This window comes from Microplitis mediator, chromosome 5 (assembly GCF_029852145.1).
Source record: "Microplitis mediator isolate UGA2020A chromosome 5, iyMicMedi2.1, whole genome shotgun sequence".
In the NCBI taxonomy this organism is placed as follows: Eukaryota; Metazoa; Arthropoda; class Insecta; order Hymenoptera; family Braconidae; genus Microplitis; species Microplitis mediator.
This window is the reverse complement of record NC_079973.1, coordinates 1013414-1030919: the sequence shown is the minus strand read 5'-3', so window position 1 is coordinate 1030919 and position 17506 is coordinate 1013414. Positions and strand designations below refer to the sequence as shown.

The window sequence follows — 17506 nt, the reverse complement described above, 5'->3', positions numbered from 1 at the left end:
AATGATATTCAAAGTAAATAGAAGAAATTTTCAGTTACTGTTGAAAAAAAAAATTTTCATTTCTGCGGGCAAAGTGGGGTACCCCCTAAAAAAGGTAAAAAAAAAAAAATTTATGGATTTTAAACGAATTTGATTAAGTTGAATTTTTTTTTAAGTAATTTACATGAAGAAAAATTATATTTTACATGTTTATTAGATACAAAAGAAGAAAACAAATTTTTAATAGTTTTTATCATAAAACAAACATCTTTAATATTTTTCAACGGACAATTGATTTTTGAAAAAGTTTACCAAAAAAAATTCAAAGTAACGCTTAATTATATTTACAGAAGTGATTTTGGAATGTTTAAAAACCATTTAAAATAGGGGAGGGTGGGGCAGAGGGGCCCCCCTGAATTTTCGATAAAAAAAAAATTTTTTTTTTTCCGACTAATTACTATAAATCTGATATGTTTGCGCATTTTTTACCCCTACGCATGACATTTGGGGCAAAATGGACAAGCCCAAAATTTTGAAAAAGTGATTTTTTCATATTTTTATCGTCAAATTAAAAAATAATTAGTATAATTCCACATTTCTAGCCCTATGCATAACACCTGGGGCAAAATGGACCAGCCGAAACTTCCGAAAAAATTATTTTTTCATATTTTTCGGCCGTTTCTCTATGTAAGAGGCGAATTTGATCACTAAAAATTTATAAAAATTAAATTTTTTTTTTAGTTGATAAATTTTTGAAATAAAGTAAAACTATAGAATTGATTTTTTTTTTTTATTAAATGACAATTAGTAATTAAGGTAATCGATAGTGAAGATTTATTACACCTAAAAAAATTTTTTTTGAGTAACATAAAACCAAAAATAGTTGTCAAGAGAAAGAAATACATTCTTAATGATGAAAACAATTTAAAAAAAAAAAAAAAACGAAAAAAAAAATTTTTTTATCACTTTTTGGAGGGGGGCCGCTCTGTCCCACAAAAAAAAAATTTTTTTTTATCAAATTTTGAGGGTACCCCCTTTTGCCCCCCCTTTCCCTATATATATACTCTACACTAATTCATAACCATTTGTTTCCAATCCTTTGATATTCTGGACAACCAATTAGTCTAGTACACACCTAGGGAGGAAAGTATGAAATTCTAACCCACGTGTGTAATTGCTGACCCAAGACGAAGGGCAGGGTGACAAACATGCGAACTGTGCAATGTGTATACTATTTTTAACCAGATCTGCATATGAAAGTTTTAATTTTTGCCTCTGTTTTGTGAAAAAAACAACGCATCTACAAATTTGTATCATTTGCTTCCCATAAGAGAAAAGTAAAAATTTCTTCCCTCTACACAGGGCACTAGTTTAAACTTTCAGTGCCGGCATGATGACATAGTATATTTTTGACATCCACTTCCTCAACCATCTTAATTGGTTGATGCGTTCGAGAGATATGTTGGAGAAAAAAATGGCAAAATCAGTTTTTTCAAAATACCTTCAAAATGACAGATCCGATCGATTTTACATTTGAATCGGCTCTAGATCTCAATAACGCGACGATAGCGACATTGAACGTCAGAAGCGGTTGATTAGCTCAAGAGATATCGGCGTCAAAAAGTTTAAAAAATAACATTTATGGTGATTTTTCCTGTATAAATCTCAATACAGTCTACTAAAATATTTCCAAAATCATGCCAACTCTTGGTCTTTATAGTCTGTTTCCATCACCATATAATGCCATCTTACTCGTTCTTTAGTTCAAATCATATTATCAACAAAAAAATTTTAAATACACAGCCTGAGTCAAAAAACAAATTCGGATTTGAGTCTCAAAGTTCTCAATGAGGTTTTTGAGGATCAATTTAGAATTTTGAGATTGACAACAGTATGGAAAGTTATCGTAGTTTAGTCCTCAAAGTAGTAGTTACGACCCATTTTACCATTCGGAGGACTAAACTGGAATAACATAATCTTGGTTACAGCCTCAAAATACTCAAAACGTACAGGAATAATTTTATCTGCATTTGAACCTCAAAAGTCTCATTCGACGTATTCTATCCCCTCCCTTTTCCATCTTAAATTTTTCAAAGTCCGAACTATAACTTTTCATTCGTTGAGAATTTTGAGTACTAAAGTAGAGTTACTTTCTGGGCGGCAAATAAAACATCAAAGGAACGGAGGCTTTTGAGGACTAAACTATAATTTTTTTTTTGACGCTGGAGTTTTTAATATTTTTCTTGGATATTTTACCGACAATTGCATGTAAAATATTTTTGAGCTCCTTGAGATCGAAAACAGCGGCAATTTTTGGAACTGGCCCGCGGGCCGACCGCATGGGCAAAATCTGCAGATTTTTTTATGCTGTAAGCGATATAAATAATTCCGTTATAACGTCGTATCGTCAAAGTTGAACTTTGTTATCTTTTTAAATAAAATAGTTGTAGATAATTAACTGTCGAGGTAATTTTAAATAGAATTCGGGCTTCTATAAAAAGATAATGAATATCTAATATACGCACATACGTCATATCTACGTAAGAGCTTTATTAGTCACTATTAACAATGTTGGAGTTAATTTATGCCCTGACGTACTCTGGTATATTTGGGTCTCAGCAGTCCTATAAAGTCGGCAGTATCGATTCAATTCTCCAGATAATCACTTCAGTAAAAGTGTCATACATTCAAATAGTGTATTATTGAATTACATAAAATCATTTTATGAAATGGGTAAGAAAATTTTATTTAATTGCTATAACTTTCAAAAAATTTAACTACGAAATGTATTTTTTCTCTTCATATTATAGCTCCCGTTATAAATTTTTTAACGGCTAAATTAATAATAATCTTGATAATAAATGCCGCCACGAACGCCGATATTTTATTTGATTTAAAGAACACCGCAGATGCGGATTTTGATGGTTCATTTGAAAATGTGATGATAAGTCCAAATACTCCGGTTTATACTGTAAGATCTGACAAAGAAAAATGGTTCGTTTTGAAGAAAGAATTCAATGTAAGTGGATAAAAACAAGTACATCATTTTAATTATACGTTATAATTACACGGAAAGAAAATTATAGGAAGTTTTACTATGCATTATAGGATTGGTTCCCATAATGGTATGGGAATAGTACCTATACTACTATAGGGATGGTTCCTATATATGATGGGAACCATCCCCATAATAGTATGAGAATAGTTCCCATACCATTATGGGAATGGTTCCCATATTGGTATAGGAACTATTCCTAGGATATTATGGGAACTATTCCCATAATGTTATGGGAACCATCCCTATAATATCATAAAATTTTTTTTTTGCGCAATAGTGTAGAAATTTCCCAAAATTTGAATTTTCTTGAATGTTTTGTGCTGACAAAAAATTCTTGTTAAAAATTTTAATGTTTTTTTGCCAAATACGATTTTTTTTTTCAATGTTTGAATTTTTGTTTTTATGTTTAATAATATTTCTGTGTATTGTAGAAGTGATTACTGCACTTCTTTAAATTAATTTTTTCATGATAATATGGGAACCATTCCCATAATATTATAGGAATGGTTCTTATAATAGTATGGGAACTATTCCCATAATATTATGGGAATGATTCCCATAATGGTATACGAACCATTCCAATTGCATTATGGGAATGGTTCCTATAATATTATGGGAATAGTTCCCATACTATTATAGGAACCATTCCCATAATATTATGGGAATGGTTCCTATAATATTATAGAAAGTATTCCTATAAATTATAGGAACCATTCCTATAATTATAGGAACCATTCCTATAATTATAGGAACCATTCCTATAGTGTTATGGGTATCATTCCCATAATTATAGGAACTATTCCTATAATTATGGGAAACATTCCTATAATTATAGGGACCGCTCCCATAATTTATGGTCGTAATTCCTATGATGGTATAGGAAAAAATTTCACAAAATTATGGGAACCGCTGCCATAATTTTCTCTCCGTGTAATATAATTTTATATAATAATTATATTATTATGACATTTAATCAGGTATTCAGAGAAACTCGAGCTTATAAACATTACAACAATCCTGATAACGACCGCAGTAGTAAGTACTCTTGGAAAAAATGTAAAACAAATTATTTATTTATTTAAGTAATACATGAGTTACATAAATATATACTGACTCTAGGATACCCTTTCAAAGTCAGTCTTAAAATTATAAATTGATCCTCAAAAACCTCATTAAAACTTTGAGACTTAAACCCGAATTTGTTTTTTGACTCGGGCTGGCTAATTGGCACCCATAAAGAGTTAGCTTTAATTTTATCATGTCTTAATTTACGTATTTCATTTTTTAATAATAATTTATCAGAAAAAAGCCTTGAAATATCAAGATATAAAGCTTCATAAAATAATACACTAATTAAATATAACCTTCTATTTTCAAATATGTTCATAAAAGAATATTTCGTAATCATGAAAAGGCAGAATTAATGATAAAGCTAATAACCCATCAAAAAATTAAATCATCACATGTTTTTTGTTCCATTGCAGACACATACGTTGTGAATATACTACTAATTTTGGACTATTTCGAAGGAAATTCACAGATCAACGAAACCCGTTATACCAATAAAATCTTACTGGATTTGGATTACGCGGCTAAAAAACTCGGGGAACTAAATAATCCTAAAATAAAAGTACATGTTTCCGGAGTTGCTAAAATAAAGGTAAAAAAAAATCATTTACGAGATTAGACTTTGTATTAATTAATTAATAATATGTTTTCATTAAGGACAAAGATTTTTTGAATTTACCAATAAGTACTTTCAATTCGATTAACTGCTATAATAAGTATTCAATACACGAAAAGGTGGGTACATGGTTGTTTGATTCTATGCCATTTATTGATGCTGGCTATAACAAGTTTATTTTTGCAACAAAGTAAGTTTAATTAACTATTATTGTCATTTATTTGGTAGTCGTAAAACCTTTTATACGTATTATCAACATACGATCATTTTTTTTTGTCTATTAGTGAACGTATATGTCCTGAGAGTAATGAATACTTCAGCTGGCCTTCGCATTATGTCCCGAAAGATATGAATTGTATAAGCACAGGTGAAACGGCTCTTCGACGAGGTGGACTCTTTTATTTTGGCCATGCGATTAGGAAAGTGAAGATTACAGAAATGATCGCTGAAACGTGAGAAAAATTATTTACGTCTTGCTACCAAAAGCTAAACGAAAATGTTGGAAAAAGGTTGACCTAGAAGACTAGCCCACGCTGAGGTCGCTGCAAAATTTTTAGACTTTAAATCAAAGAAAAGCAATTTTTTTTTTTTTCAAAATTTTTTATTCTCGACTAGTTTAATCTTTTCCAATCTTTTCTACGAAGCTCGTTGAGGAATATACTCAAATTTAAAGTAAAAAGATTGATATTTAAAGGTCGCTCAGACAAAAACCAAGTGTCTTACAAGTGTATTATTTTAAGACACGTTAAATGGGTTCTATGTTTAAGGCCATAAGAAAAAATATAGTATTTTGTAGTCACTTAAAACCCATTTCACGGTGTATTAAATATCTATAGTTCACTTATGGCGTTTCAATGTTATTTGGCAAGTGTGTTAATTTCGACAACACACTTGGTTTTAGAGTGGAATACTTTTGAAAATACATTCATCGAACTGATTATTTATTAACCGACCTTGGACTATTTTTCTCAGTCATTTTCTATACGAATAAATAAATATCAACATCCCTAACGGACCCAAATTACGGTAAATTACGGTAAACCCACCGTAAATTACGGTAATCCACCGTAAAATACCGATTTACCGTAAATTACGGTGGATTTACCGTAATTTGCGGTAGTTTTACCGTAATTTACGGTAATTTTACCGTAATTTACGGTGGATCTACCGTAAAATACGGAAATACGGTAATCCACCGTAAATTACGGTAATTCGGTAATCCACCCGAATTTTTTTACGGTAGATTTATCGTATTCGACGGTAAATTTACGGTATACCCGCCGTAATTTACGGTAATCCACCGTAAAGTACCGATTTACCGTAAATTACGGTGGATTTACCGCAATTTACGATGGGTTTACCGTAATTTACGGCGGATTTACCGTAATTTGCGGTAAATCTACTCGAATTTTACGGTATTCTACGGTAGATTTACGGTAAAAATACCGTGAATTTACGGTAACTCAGGTCTGCTAGGGATATATAGTCAGTAAATTTTTATACTATTCAAGTGAAAAGCTTGGAAAACTCAGAGAATTCAATTTTGGAAAATACATATACTTATATATCTAACGACTGTTACAGATTTGGTGTCAGTTGTACTTCCGGTATTCCAAGTATGTTTCATGTCTCTCTTAGCACAAAAGCTTCGAAAATGAATCCTACCTTTGAATCTGATCCTACGGGTTGGTGGTCTGGATGTTACAAAGAAGAATTTCCAAAAATAATCGGGTGATTATCATGTTTCATACTCTACAACATAATTTTTAATGTTAGATAGTTTCTAATAATAAAACTATTATTATAGCAAATCAAAATATGAATGCTATAAAATGCCAGCAGCTAATGATCTCGGGGAATATCATGAATCAGGCTACGAAAATTTGATACTGGGTCCAAATACTTACGTTTATAAAATTGATTTTCCACGCGATAATTATGTGAGAGTTGAATCTGATTTGAACGTGAGTCACTAAAATGAACTTATTTTTGATTATATGTTATCTTATCAATATCACTATGACGTCAATTATAAAAGTAATTATACTTTTTCAGAAATTTCAGGCAACGCCGGCCTATAATTATTACAGAAATTCAGATATCGATCTCAGTAGTAAGTAATAGAAAAAACAATTAAATTAACCGGCAGAAATAAATTAATAATTATGATTAAAATGTTTTTTTATTCTAGATACATATGTTGTAAATATATTATTAATTTATGACTGGAGCTTAAATGAAATAAATTCCGACAGGACTCATCTCCTTGATTCCATACTAAAGAAACTAAATATAGCCTCTGAAAATTTAAATAAGTTACAACATATTAAAATAAAACTGCGAATTTCCGGAATAGCTATTCCACAAGTATAAAATATTCTATTTATCAGTCCAATATCATTATTAAATATCCGGTTTCCGTAAATTTTATCATTACTTCAAGTAATTTTTCAATGAAATTTGTGACAAAATATTTTTTTCAGTGTAAGATAAGTCTTATCACGGATTGGTTAAAAAAAACAAATAATTTTTATCCATTTTTAAATTAAACCGGATATTTACTTTTGTTCAATTTAATATTAACGTAACCGCGGCAAATATTCATCGAGCTCCATTCAATAATCGTGTATCTAAATACCATAAAAAATTTTTTAATTTTATCCACGAGAAGTATGCAGTTACAAGTTTTTAATTTTTTATCAACTAAATTTACCAATTTTTTAATTTCTAGGGTATTTAGATACCCCGAGATAAAATGGAGCCCGGTCAATATTTCCCACTGATAGCCTCTTTACTAAATTATATTTTTGTTATTTTTAGCGTTCCGATATTTTCGACCTACCGACAACACAGAAAGTGCCTCTATGGGACCAACCCTGTTATCATTCCAATAGGACCTTACACTACCTGAGTGAATGGTTGCAAGAAAATAAAGAGCAATTTGAAAATCCCTCATTCGACTTTTTTCTCTTCGTGACCAGGTTATTATTATTATCAATACCCCTGATTAAACAACTGAATTCGATCGAATTAAACAGAATTAAATTTTTAATTCTATTTAATTCAAATAAATTCTGTTAATTCGATACGTCCAAATTAAAACGAATTTACATAATTCTATTCGGTTTAATTCTGATTAATTCGAAAATAATTCTCCAATTTCTGGTTTTGATTCCGAATTAAACTGAATTAAAACGAATTTGAAATTTTTAAATCGGTTTTATTCTGTTTAATTCAAATTCAAATTTTCGATTCAGTTGAATTCTGTTTTGCATAATTCGACAGAATATAACAGAATTAAAATTTTTAATTCGGTCGAATTCAGTTGTTTAATCAGGGACTAGTTATATTTTTTATTTTAAGCCTGTAAAATCATATTTACTATCTCTAATTATTTTATTATTTCCAATACACGGAGTAAAAATTATCATTTCATACACTGTAAAAAATCACCGGGGTAAGTCCAATCGGTGTAGATGTTAAAATTATCGGTGTTAAATTTACCCCCGAAAGCGGTGTGAAAATAACGCCGCCACCGGTGTAAATATTCTGTACCGGTGTTAAAATAACGCCGCCACCGGTGTAAATATTCTGTACCGGTGTTAAAATAACGCCGCCACCGGTGTAAATATTCTAGACCGGTGTTAAAATAACGCCGGCGCCGGTGTAGATATTCTTTACCGGTGTCAAAATATTTTACTTTGTGAATATTTTTACTTACTCGATCACTATACTTGTTAATAAATGATATTTTTTATTAATTTTCATAAAGAACTGACATTTTTTGTGTTTTATAATCTTTAAAGTTAATACTCCAAGCGGACGCAATTTATCCCGCTTTTACACCGATATTACTCCGTTTTTACACCGGTTACCCCGCTTTTACACCGATTTTACTCCGCTTTTACACCGGTTACCCTGATTTAACACCGATTTTACTCCGCTTTTACACTGGTTACCCCGCTTTTACACCGGTTACCCCGCTTTTACACCGATTTTACTCCGCTTTTACACCGGTTACCCTGATTTAACACCGATTTTACTCCGCTTTTACACCGGTTACCCCGCTTTTACACCGGTATTACTCCGCTTTTACACCGGTTACCCCGCTTTTACACCGGTATTACTCCGTTTTTACACCGGTTACCCCGCTTTTACACCGGTTACCCGCTTTTACACCGGTATTAGTCCGCTTTTACACCGGTTACCCCGCTTTTACACCGATATTACTCCGTTTTTACACCGGTTACCCCGCTTTTACACCGATTTTACTCCGCTTTTACACCGGTTACCCTGATTTAACACCGGTATTTTTAACACCGGTGAATTACTCCTCCTACACCGGTGTAATTTTATTTTAACACCGAACGGAGTTAAAATGAGTCCATTTTTAACACCGCTCTTTTTACAGCGTAGTTTCTAATAAGAACTTATCATGAAATATTTGAATCATCACATTTTTTTACTTTTTTCAGCCGATCATCTTGCGGTGACGAAAATGAAATCAAATCATTCGATGAACCAGATATTGGCCCAATCTTGACATATGATTGCAATGCTGCTCGTTCGCTAGTTAAGTCATCTGGCGGCATCGTACCATATGACCCCTTCTTTCTCAAACATGTTACACAAATATTCGCTGACAGGTAATAAGTAATAACAATAAAAATAAATGTCTACTGAACAAATTTGCTTTGAAAATAATAAAGAAAAAAACTATGAAATAATTATATGTAATAATATCCATTTTATTACTAACATTATAATATATGTGATGAACGTGTTGCAGATTCAATGTTAGGAGCAAATGCTCATGGAAGAACGGGTGGCATCCAATAAAAGTTTGGAAGAGACTAACTTGTGTGGCATCGTCACGTCCACGGGATTGGGAATATTGTGAAAATCTATCAACTCAGCAAATACGCAGGTAACACTCAAATTTCATATGTAACCCAATATGGTTTTTACTAAATATTATTAAATAATTAAACTTTAAATTCATTTACAGTAAACCTGAATATTCGTGTTACAAAATGCCAGCTTTTAAGCCAGTTGCCGAAGAAGACGACGATTATTAGTAGTCCTGCGACTCGCAAAATTTGATTTCGTCAAAAAAATATAATTAGACATGTCTTTTTTTATCTAATGTTGTTAGGATTAGTTCTGTACCTTAACAAACATTTTTTTTGTAAATAGTTAATTTGCAAGGTGGGTCATTGAAACTTAATAAATGGCCAATAATTTATTTAAAAAAAAAAAATTACAGCATATTAATTTTATTTTACATTAAACTAAAGTTAAACTCACAGTTTATTTTTAATTTTAAGGTAAAATACCTAGTACCCGATCCCTCCATGTATTTGTATATCTATGTTTAGTAAAATTTAGTTAATATAGATACTAATTAATTAATGAATGTAACGAGACCGAAGTCAACCTCCGTTTTACGGGAGGCCGTTTCCGCGCCTTTTTGGGCATAAACGCGCTGCGAGGTCATCCCATCTCCGACCCGGACGACCTCTTAGCCGAAAATTATAATCGAGTGATTCTAAGGTGGACGTTAACCGGAAGTATAATAAAAAATCCTCATTGCGTATGGTATCGAACCACAGCCACCACGAGTCCATACCTGGGCTGGGAAAAGACCCCGTAGTACCAGTCTTCCTGCGGTGGTCAACAGGTCGCTCATGTTTAAGTGATGAGACACAACTTCTCCTCATACCCTAAAAAAGAGTTTCCTTCTTTGGTTATTTTTCAGTTTCGAACAAATTGTTATCCACTTGTTCAGTCCCTGATGAATTTTCTACTTTTCGAGCCTTTAGGCGCTCTAATTATTCAAGCCGAATCAAAATTAAGAGCAGCTCGGGGAATGTTAATATAGATATTGGGCTAAACGCTGAAGAAAAAGTGGTAATACTTGCCATCTTAACAAAGTAACCATTCCCATCTTTCCATTGTATTGATTCTCATTCTTTTATGTTAACTTTTCCTATCGGAGATGGTAAGCATTCTTGTCCGAGATGATACCCAGATAGCAACATGACGTCTTGATGAGTTCTGAATGAGTTCCTATTTATGATTTGGACGTCTTAAAAACATGTTAAAGAAGTCTTTAAGAAGTTCTTAAGATGTCGAATGCGCCACCTAACGAACTCAGTAAGACGTCTTTAAAAAGAGTTCTCAAAGAGTTATTTTTTTTTGACTCCGCAAATAAGACTTCAGAATGAACTTACCATGACGTCTTAAGGAGTTCCTAATTTTGACTTCATTTTGACTTCAAAAAAGTTAAAAAAAGAATACATTAAGACGTCACTAAACTGACGTCTTATTTATGGAGTCTTCAAGAACTCTTAATTAAGAGTTCTTAAAAATGACACCTTTAAGAAGTCATTATATGACTTCTTGAAGACTCCTTCAAAAATACTTCGTAAAGCAGTCATTCTGACTTGAATGCTGTCTGGGTAATCATTACCATGTCAGTAGGCAAAATTTGAAAATTTTTCAGGCATAAGAAACATTACTATCTAGATCGTGACTATTACTATTGACAATAGTACTCATTACTATAAGAGAAACAAATAGTTAACATAAAAGCATGGCAATAATTATCACATGCAGATGGTAATCATCCCCTATTGCAAGATGGTAACAGTTAACATTTTTTTTCCAGCTTGTAAACTTGACTAAAGTATTTTACACACCTAAGGCAGTAAGGTAAGAATGTCTCGGATCACAAGTTTGTTGACCTCGGCTTCGCCCCAATTACATGAGATCTGAGAGATTTTTTACTTTACTGCCCTAGGTGTAAAATATACTATTACAGTGTAGAGATAATTATAGGTATTTGTTAAATTTCGAGAAGATATTATCTTGTGCGTCAATGTCGAGGTAATTACTTTCTATACGCATGTACTATCATATCTACGTAAGAGCTTTATTAATCACTCTATTAATAATTTATGAACTCATTTACTATGATATTTTTGGGTCTCAGCGATCACTTAAAGTCGGCAGTATCAATTCGATTCCCCAGATAACTACTTCAGTAAAAGTGACATACATTCAAATTGTACATTATTAAATTACATAACGTCATTTTATGAAATGGGTAAGAAAATAATATTTATTTATTATATATTTAACAAAATTTGACTACGAAATAAATATTTTTTTCTCTTCGTATTATAGCTTCCAGTGTAAATAATTTGACAATTAAATTAATAATAATTGCGATAATAAATCTTGTGACAAACGTCGATGATTTATCGGGTTCAGGATACGACGATATTTCTTTTCTAGTCAACGGCACCAAAAATGCTGATGATTTCTATGCGCATTACGATAATCCATTTGAAGATTTGATGATAAGTCCAAATACTCCCGTTCTTTATGTAGAACCTATCGATGAAAATTCAGTAAAAATATCGGAAGAATTCGATGTAAGCCGATATAAAAACCGTTATATTCTTAATTATACATCATAATTAATAGATTTTTGAATAATAATTATAATGTTATGACATTTAATCAGGTATTCAGAGCAACTAAGACTTATAAACATTACAACAATCCTGACAACGACCGCAGTAGTAAGTACCCTAGGAAAAATTGAAAGCAAATTAATAATCTAACAGAAGAATAAATCATTATATTTTTTTTCCTGCAGATACATTCGTTTTAAACATACTACTGATGCTTGACAACTTCGAAGAAAAAAATCCATACATCAACGAAACCCGTCATACCAATAGAATCTTACAGATTTTCGATTCCGCGGCTAAAGCGCTAAATGAATTAAGTAATCCTAAAATAAAGTTACATATTTCCGGAGTTGTTAAATTGAAGGTAAAAAAGAATAATATACACGATAGAATAAACTTGATGTTAATTAATAAATAATATTTTTACATTAAGCAAATAAATACTTCGGGTTTAAGATTCAGGGAGGAAACACCGATTTGGTATTATGAGTGTTATGATATTTATTCAACATCTAATAGTATGAGTGATTGGTTGTTTAATGAATCTGCAACATTTGGCGAGATTAACTATGACATGTTCGTTTTTGCACCAAAGTAAGTCTAATTAACGATTATTGTCATTTTGGCGTCGTAAAACCATTTATACTTATTAACATACGATTATTTGTTTTGTCTATTAGTAAAAATTTATGTACTGAAAATGGTGGAGAATTGGAAAGGCGCTCGTATTATCTCCCAAAAAATTTAGATTGTACAAACACAGATGATTCAGGTCGTCCATCGGGTGGACTCCTGTATTTTAACGATGACAATGCTGCATTGAATATTATACAGATGATCGCTGAAAAGTAAGAAAAATTACATACGTCTTGCTAAAGTCTTTCTTGGAAAATCTAAAAAAAAACTTGGAGGAAGGTTGATCTATTAGGCAAACCCAGTTGTCTAGCTCCAAAACTTTGACACGAAATTTCACTTAAGTACTTAAGGTTTTCTAAGGATGTTTTGGCATCATGGTAACGCTACACGCAGATCATTTTTAAGTAAAAATTACCCGTAAGCTTGGTACTGTAAGGACATCTAGCCAGTATCTAAATTTTTACTATGCTGTTAATAAAATTTGCACTTCATTTCTTCTTCATTCTATCGAGTAGTATATTTTACAATGTGCATGAGAGATATTTATATATTTACCACATGTTCTCACAGTATCATATTTTTTGGGTAATTTTTACTAAAAACTCTGCGTAGACTAAAAATCAACAAAAACTAATTTTTTATTTTAAATCTTTGGTTCTACACACAAAAAAAAAAAAATTCTCGACTGAAGGTAAATATTCTTGATCCAAGAAAATTTTTTTGGAGACCTAAATTTTCTCAGATAAAGTAGAAATCTTTTCCAACCAAGACGAATTCTCTTGGCTCAAAAAAATCTTGACTTGGCTCCCGAAAACGTTTGTCTTCAAAAATATTTTCTTGACTCAAGATATCTGTTTTTTCTGTGTACACTAGATCAATCTTTTCTCTGGAGCTCGTAGAGAAATATACATGTTTAAATTTAAAGTATAGAGAGTTTACTTTTCAAAAATATATAAATATATTTCTAACGACTGTTATAGATTTGGTGTTAGAAATGACGCCTCTAATGGATGCGCAAGTGATCCCGACGTTCCCAGTCAACACTATATGGATCTTAAAGATGATAAACGTCATCCAGTAAACGTCATCCGTAGTTGGTCTGAATGTTCAAAAGCCGATTTCGCGAAAATCATCGAGTAATTATTACATTTCATTCTCCACAATTTTTTAAATAAAATATTATCTGACAATAGAACTTGTATTGTAGCAATAAAAATTTTGAACGCTATAAAATGCCAGCAGCTTATGATGTCAGGGAAAATCAAGAATCAGGATATAAAAATTTGATACTGGGTCCAAATACTTACGTTTATAAAATTGATTTTCCACACGATAATTACGTGAGAGTTGAATCTGATTTGAACGTGAGTCACTAAAATGAACTTATTTTTGATTATATGTTATCTTATCAATATCACTATGACGTCAATTATAAAAGTAATTATACTTTTTCAGAAATTTCAGGCAACACCGGCCTATAATTATTACAAAAATTCAGATATCGATCTCAGTAGTAAGTAATAGAAAAAACAATTAAATTAACCGGCAGAAATAAATTAATAATTATGATTAAAATGTTTTTTTATTCTAGATACATATGTCGTAAATATATTATTAATTTATGACTGGAGATTAAATGAAATAAATAAGGACTCAAATATTCTCTCTGATTCCATACTAAAAAAACTAGATATAGCGGCAGCAAATTTAAATGAGTTACAACATGTTAAGATAAAACTGCGTATTTCCGGAATAGCTATTCCACAAGTATAAAATATTCTATTTATTAGTCCAATATTATTATTAAATATCCGGTTTACGTAAATTTTATCATTACTACAAGTGTCCCATCTACATCTTATTTTAAATAAAATATATCAAGTTTATAGTATATTGTGCAACAAGTGCGTAAGTGAGTGCGTTCACTTGCTCTACTGAGCAATCGACAACACTGCGGAGCTGCGGTAAATTTTGCGGTCAATATTATTTAGCACTTAGATAGCTCGGGTCGAAAATTTCGATCTGATCTTAGTCTAACTAGATTGTGTTTTGATTAATTAGTCTGTCCTTACATTTCTATAAAAATTCTCTACTGTTTTTGATCCAAAGACGAGCGAAAACAGACTAATAAAAATAATAGACAGTAAAAGTATAATTTTGATCTGGATTAAAAAAAAAAGAAAGCAATATATTACGAAAAAAAAATTGGATTGTGATTTAGAGGCAACCGAAACCAGACTAAAAATTATTGATGACAAGTCCGAAAATAGTCTAAATAACGAATAGTGCGGGCCAACCTCGATTAGTTTTCACATATAAATATTATTAATTGATTTAGAACAGACAAAATTTTTCGACGAAAAAACTTATCCTGCATTAGTAAAAAAGAAAAAACTTACACCCATTTTTAAATTACGCCGGATATTCAATGATATTAATTCGATATAAGCATAACAGACGATTATTAATCGGGCTCTATTTAATGTCTGAGTATTAAAATGCCCTAAAAAAGTGATAAATTGGTAAATTTGATAAATGAAAAGTATGCAGTTAAAAGTTTTTTAATTTTTATCAATTAAATTTATTCATTTTTCAACTTGTAAGGGTTTTTAGATACTTCGAGATTAAATGAAGCTCGGTCAATATTTTCCACTGTTAGCCCATTTACCAAATAATATTTTTGTTATTTTTAGCGTTCCGATATTTTCGACTTACCGGAAACACAGAAAATGCCTCTATGGGAAGAACCCTGTTATCATTCCAATAGGAGCTTACACTACCTGAGGGATTGGTTACTAGAAAATAAAGACCGATTTGAAGATCTCTCATACGACTTTTATCTCTTCGTGACCAGGTTATTATTAATATAAATATTGGTTATATTTTTTATTTTTAGCCTGTAAATAAATCATATTTACTATCTCTAAATATTTTGTTATTCCCAATACACTGGGAAAAAATTATCATTTTATAGTTCGTGATAAAAACTAATTATGAAATATTTTAATCATTACCGTAAATTTTCAAATGAATCAAAAATAACATTTTGCCCAGCAAAGAATAATTAAAATCTACAATGATCCCAATCCTGCATTTTCTAATCGATCATTTAAATCTCCGTCTTATACTTGTCCAATTTTTTCCTTTTATCAGCCGATTTACGTGCGATGAAGAAAATGAATCAGATATTGGCCCAGTTCTAGAATATGACTGCAATTCTACTTCTACGTTAGTAAAGTCATCTGGCGGACTCATTCAATATGACCCATTCTTTAGCTTGCATGTTACTCAAATGATCGCCGACAGGTAATGAGTAATAACAATAAAAATAAATATGTCTACTGAATAGTATACATCAATTCAACTATTCTTCGAAAGTAATATATAATTAATATGTGATGAACGTGTTGCAGATTCCATATTAATGAAGATAATGTACTCAACTGCGGATTAGGCCATATAATGGATTATGGTAAAATTGAAACTTGCGTGACCGCGATAAATCCTCGGTCGTGGTCAAATTGTTCACAATCAGCATTTCAGTCTCTACCCAGGTACTACTTAAATTTAATATATAACACTATTTGGCATTTATTAAATATGATTAACTAATTAATCTTTAATCTTATTTACAGCACGGCTGAATATTTATGTTATAAAATGCCAGCTTTCAAGCCAGATGGTGAAGGAGACAACGATTATCAGTAGTCCTACAACTCAATGTTTCTTTACATCATGCAATACATACTTTTTAAATTAATAATAATATAATGTACATATTTGTTAAAAGTTTATTATTTTTTAAATGAATTCATTAACTGATAGATATCACAATAAAAGACTATGAAGAATTTAAATGATTATTTTTTGAGACCCGCCCTTATAGGAAGAAACAATAGGCCCAAGCTTGGCCGAAGCTTGGCGCAAGACTTATTAACTCTGGGGAAAGCTTGAAATCCAAGCTTGGCCCAAGTCTGTCTAAGCATCGAAATGATAACACCAAGCCAAGCTTGAGTGACAGTGTTGTGCCAAGACTGCATCTAAGTATTGGCCCAATATCGAGAGCCATTATTGTGCCAAGACTGTTGCTAAATAAGCACCTATGCTTATTAAAAATAAATAAAAAAAAAAAAAATATTAGTAGACATGTGCGGGATGGTAACATATGGAAATAAATTTGTACACAGAGAAATCAGGTGGATCGATGAAACTAATTTTTTTTTTGCATTTGCTGGGTCTCGAACCTGGTCCTTCATGACTGCTAGGCAAGCGTCTTATCCACTAGGCTGTTACGCTATTCACAGAAGCCAGGGGTTTTTAGGTACCATTTGTTATTTAGACTGGTAAACTAAGGCTTGTCACTTGTATAATGGCTGAACCTTGTCCCAAGACTGGCAAACCAAGGCTTGTCACTTGAGTATTGGCTGAACCTTGTCCCAAGACTGGCAAACCAAGACTCGTCACTTGAACGTTGGTCGGATCTCGGACAAACCTTGGGAGGCCGAGCCTCGATAGCCCAGTATTGTGTCAAGACTGGCCCCGTTGTCAATATTTTTTTTCCTACAAGGGCGGGTCGAAAGTAAAACTTGATTTACCAGGTTGAAATTAGGAGCCGTTTTGGTTCAACAAGTCAAAAGTAAGGTGAATGACTATCGTACTCGAAGTAAA

At 31.7% G+C, this 17506-nt stretch overlaps 2 protein-coding genes across 2 annotated transcripts; both read left to right on the top strand.

Annotated features, from left to right (window-relative positions):
• Positions 1–1425: 1425 nt before the first annotated feature.
• Positions 1426–9994, top strand: LOC130668010 (uncharacterized). The gene is made up of 14 exons (XM_057469981.1): positions 1426–2712; positions 2790–2998; positions 4015–4072; positions 4522–4697; positions 4763–4911; positions 5006–5173; positions 6306–6452; positions 6529–6685; positions 6777–6834; positions 6913–7088; positions 7542–7702; positions 9197–9367; positions 9511–9648; positions 9730–9994. The coding sequence occupies exons 1-14, from the start codon at positions 2709–2711 to the stop codon at positions 9797–9799; spliced, it is 1842 nt and encodes a 613-aa protein (XP_057325964.1). The 5' UTR covers positions 1426–2708; the 3' UTR covers positions 9800–9994.
• Positions 9995–14344: 4350 nt separating this feature from the next.
• On the top strand, positions 14345–16555 carry LOC130668697 (uncharacterized). The gene is made up of 5 exons (XM_057471091.1): positions 14345–14605; positions 15532–15692; positions 15992–16144; positions 16252–16392; positions 16474–16555. Exons 2-5 carry the CDS (start codon positions 15568–15570, stop codon positions 16544–16546), a joined length of 492 nt encoding a protein of 163 aa, XP_057327074.1. The 5' UTR covers positions 14345–14605; positions 15532–15567; the 3' UTR covers positions 16547–16555.
• Positions 16556–17506: the final 951 nt, after the last annotated feature.

What these genes read in the sequence shown, in the direction of transcription:
- LOC130668010 (XM_057469981.1), top strand. An exon ending in TTTTTTCTCTTCGTGACCAG is followed by an intron (nt 7,703 to 9,196) that starts GTTATTATTATT and finishes TACTTTTTTCAG; the next exon opens with CCGATCATCTTGCGGTGACG. An exon ending in TCAACTCAGCAAATACGCAG is followed by an intron (nt 9,649 to 9,729) that starts GTAACACTCAAA and finishes ATTCATTTACAG; the next exon opens with TAAACCTGAATATTCGTGTT.
- LOC130668697 (XM_057471091.1), top strand. Translation starts at nt 15,568, where the DNA reads ATGCCTCTATGGGAAGAACCCTGTTATCATTCCAATAGGAGCTTACAC. An exon ending in TTTTATCTCTTCGTGACCAG is followed by an intron (nt 15,693 to 15,991) that starts GTTATTATTAAT and finishes TCCTTTTATCAG; the next exon opens with CCGATTTACGTGCGATGAAG. An exon ending in GCATTTCAGTCTCTACCCAG is followed by an intron (nt 16,393 to 16,473) that starts GTACTACTTAAA and finishes TCTTATTTACAG; the next exon opens with CACGGCTGAATATTTATGTT.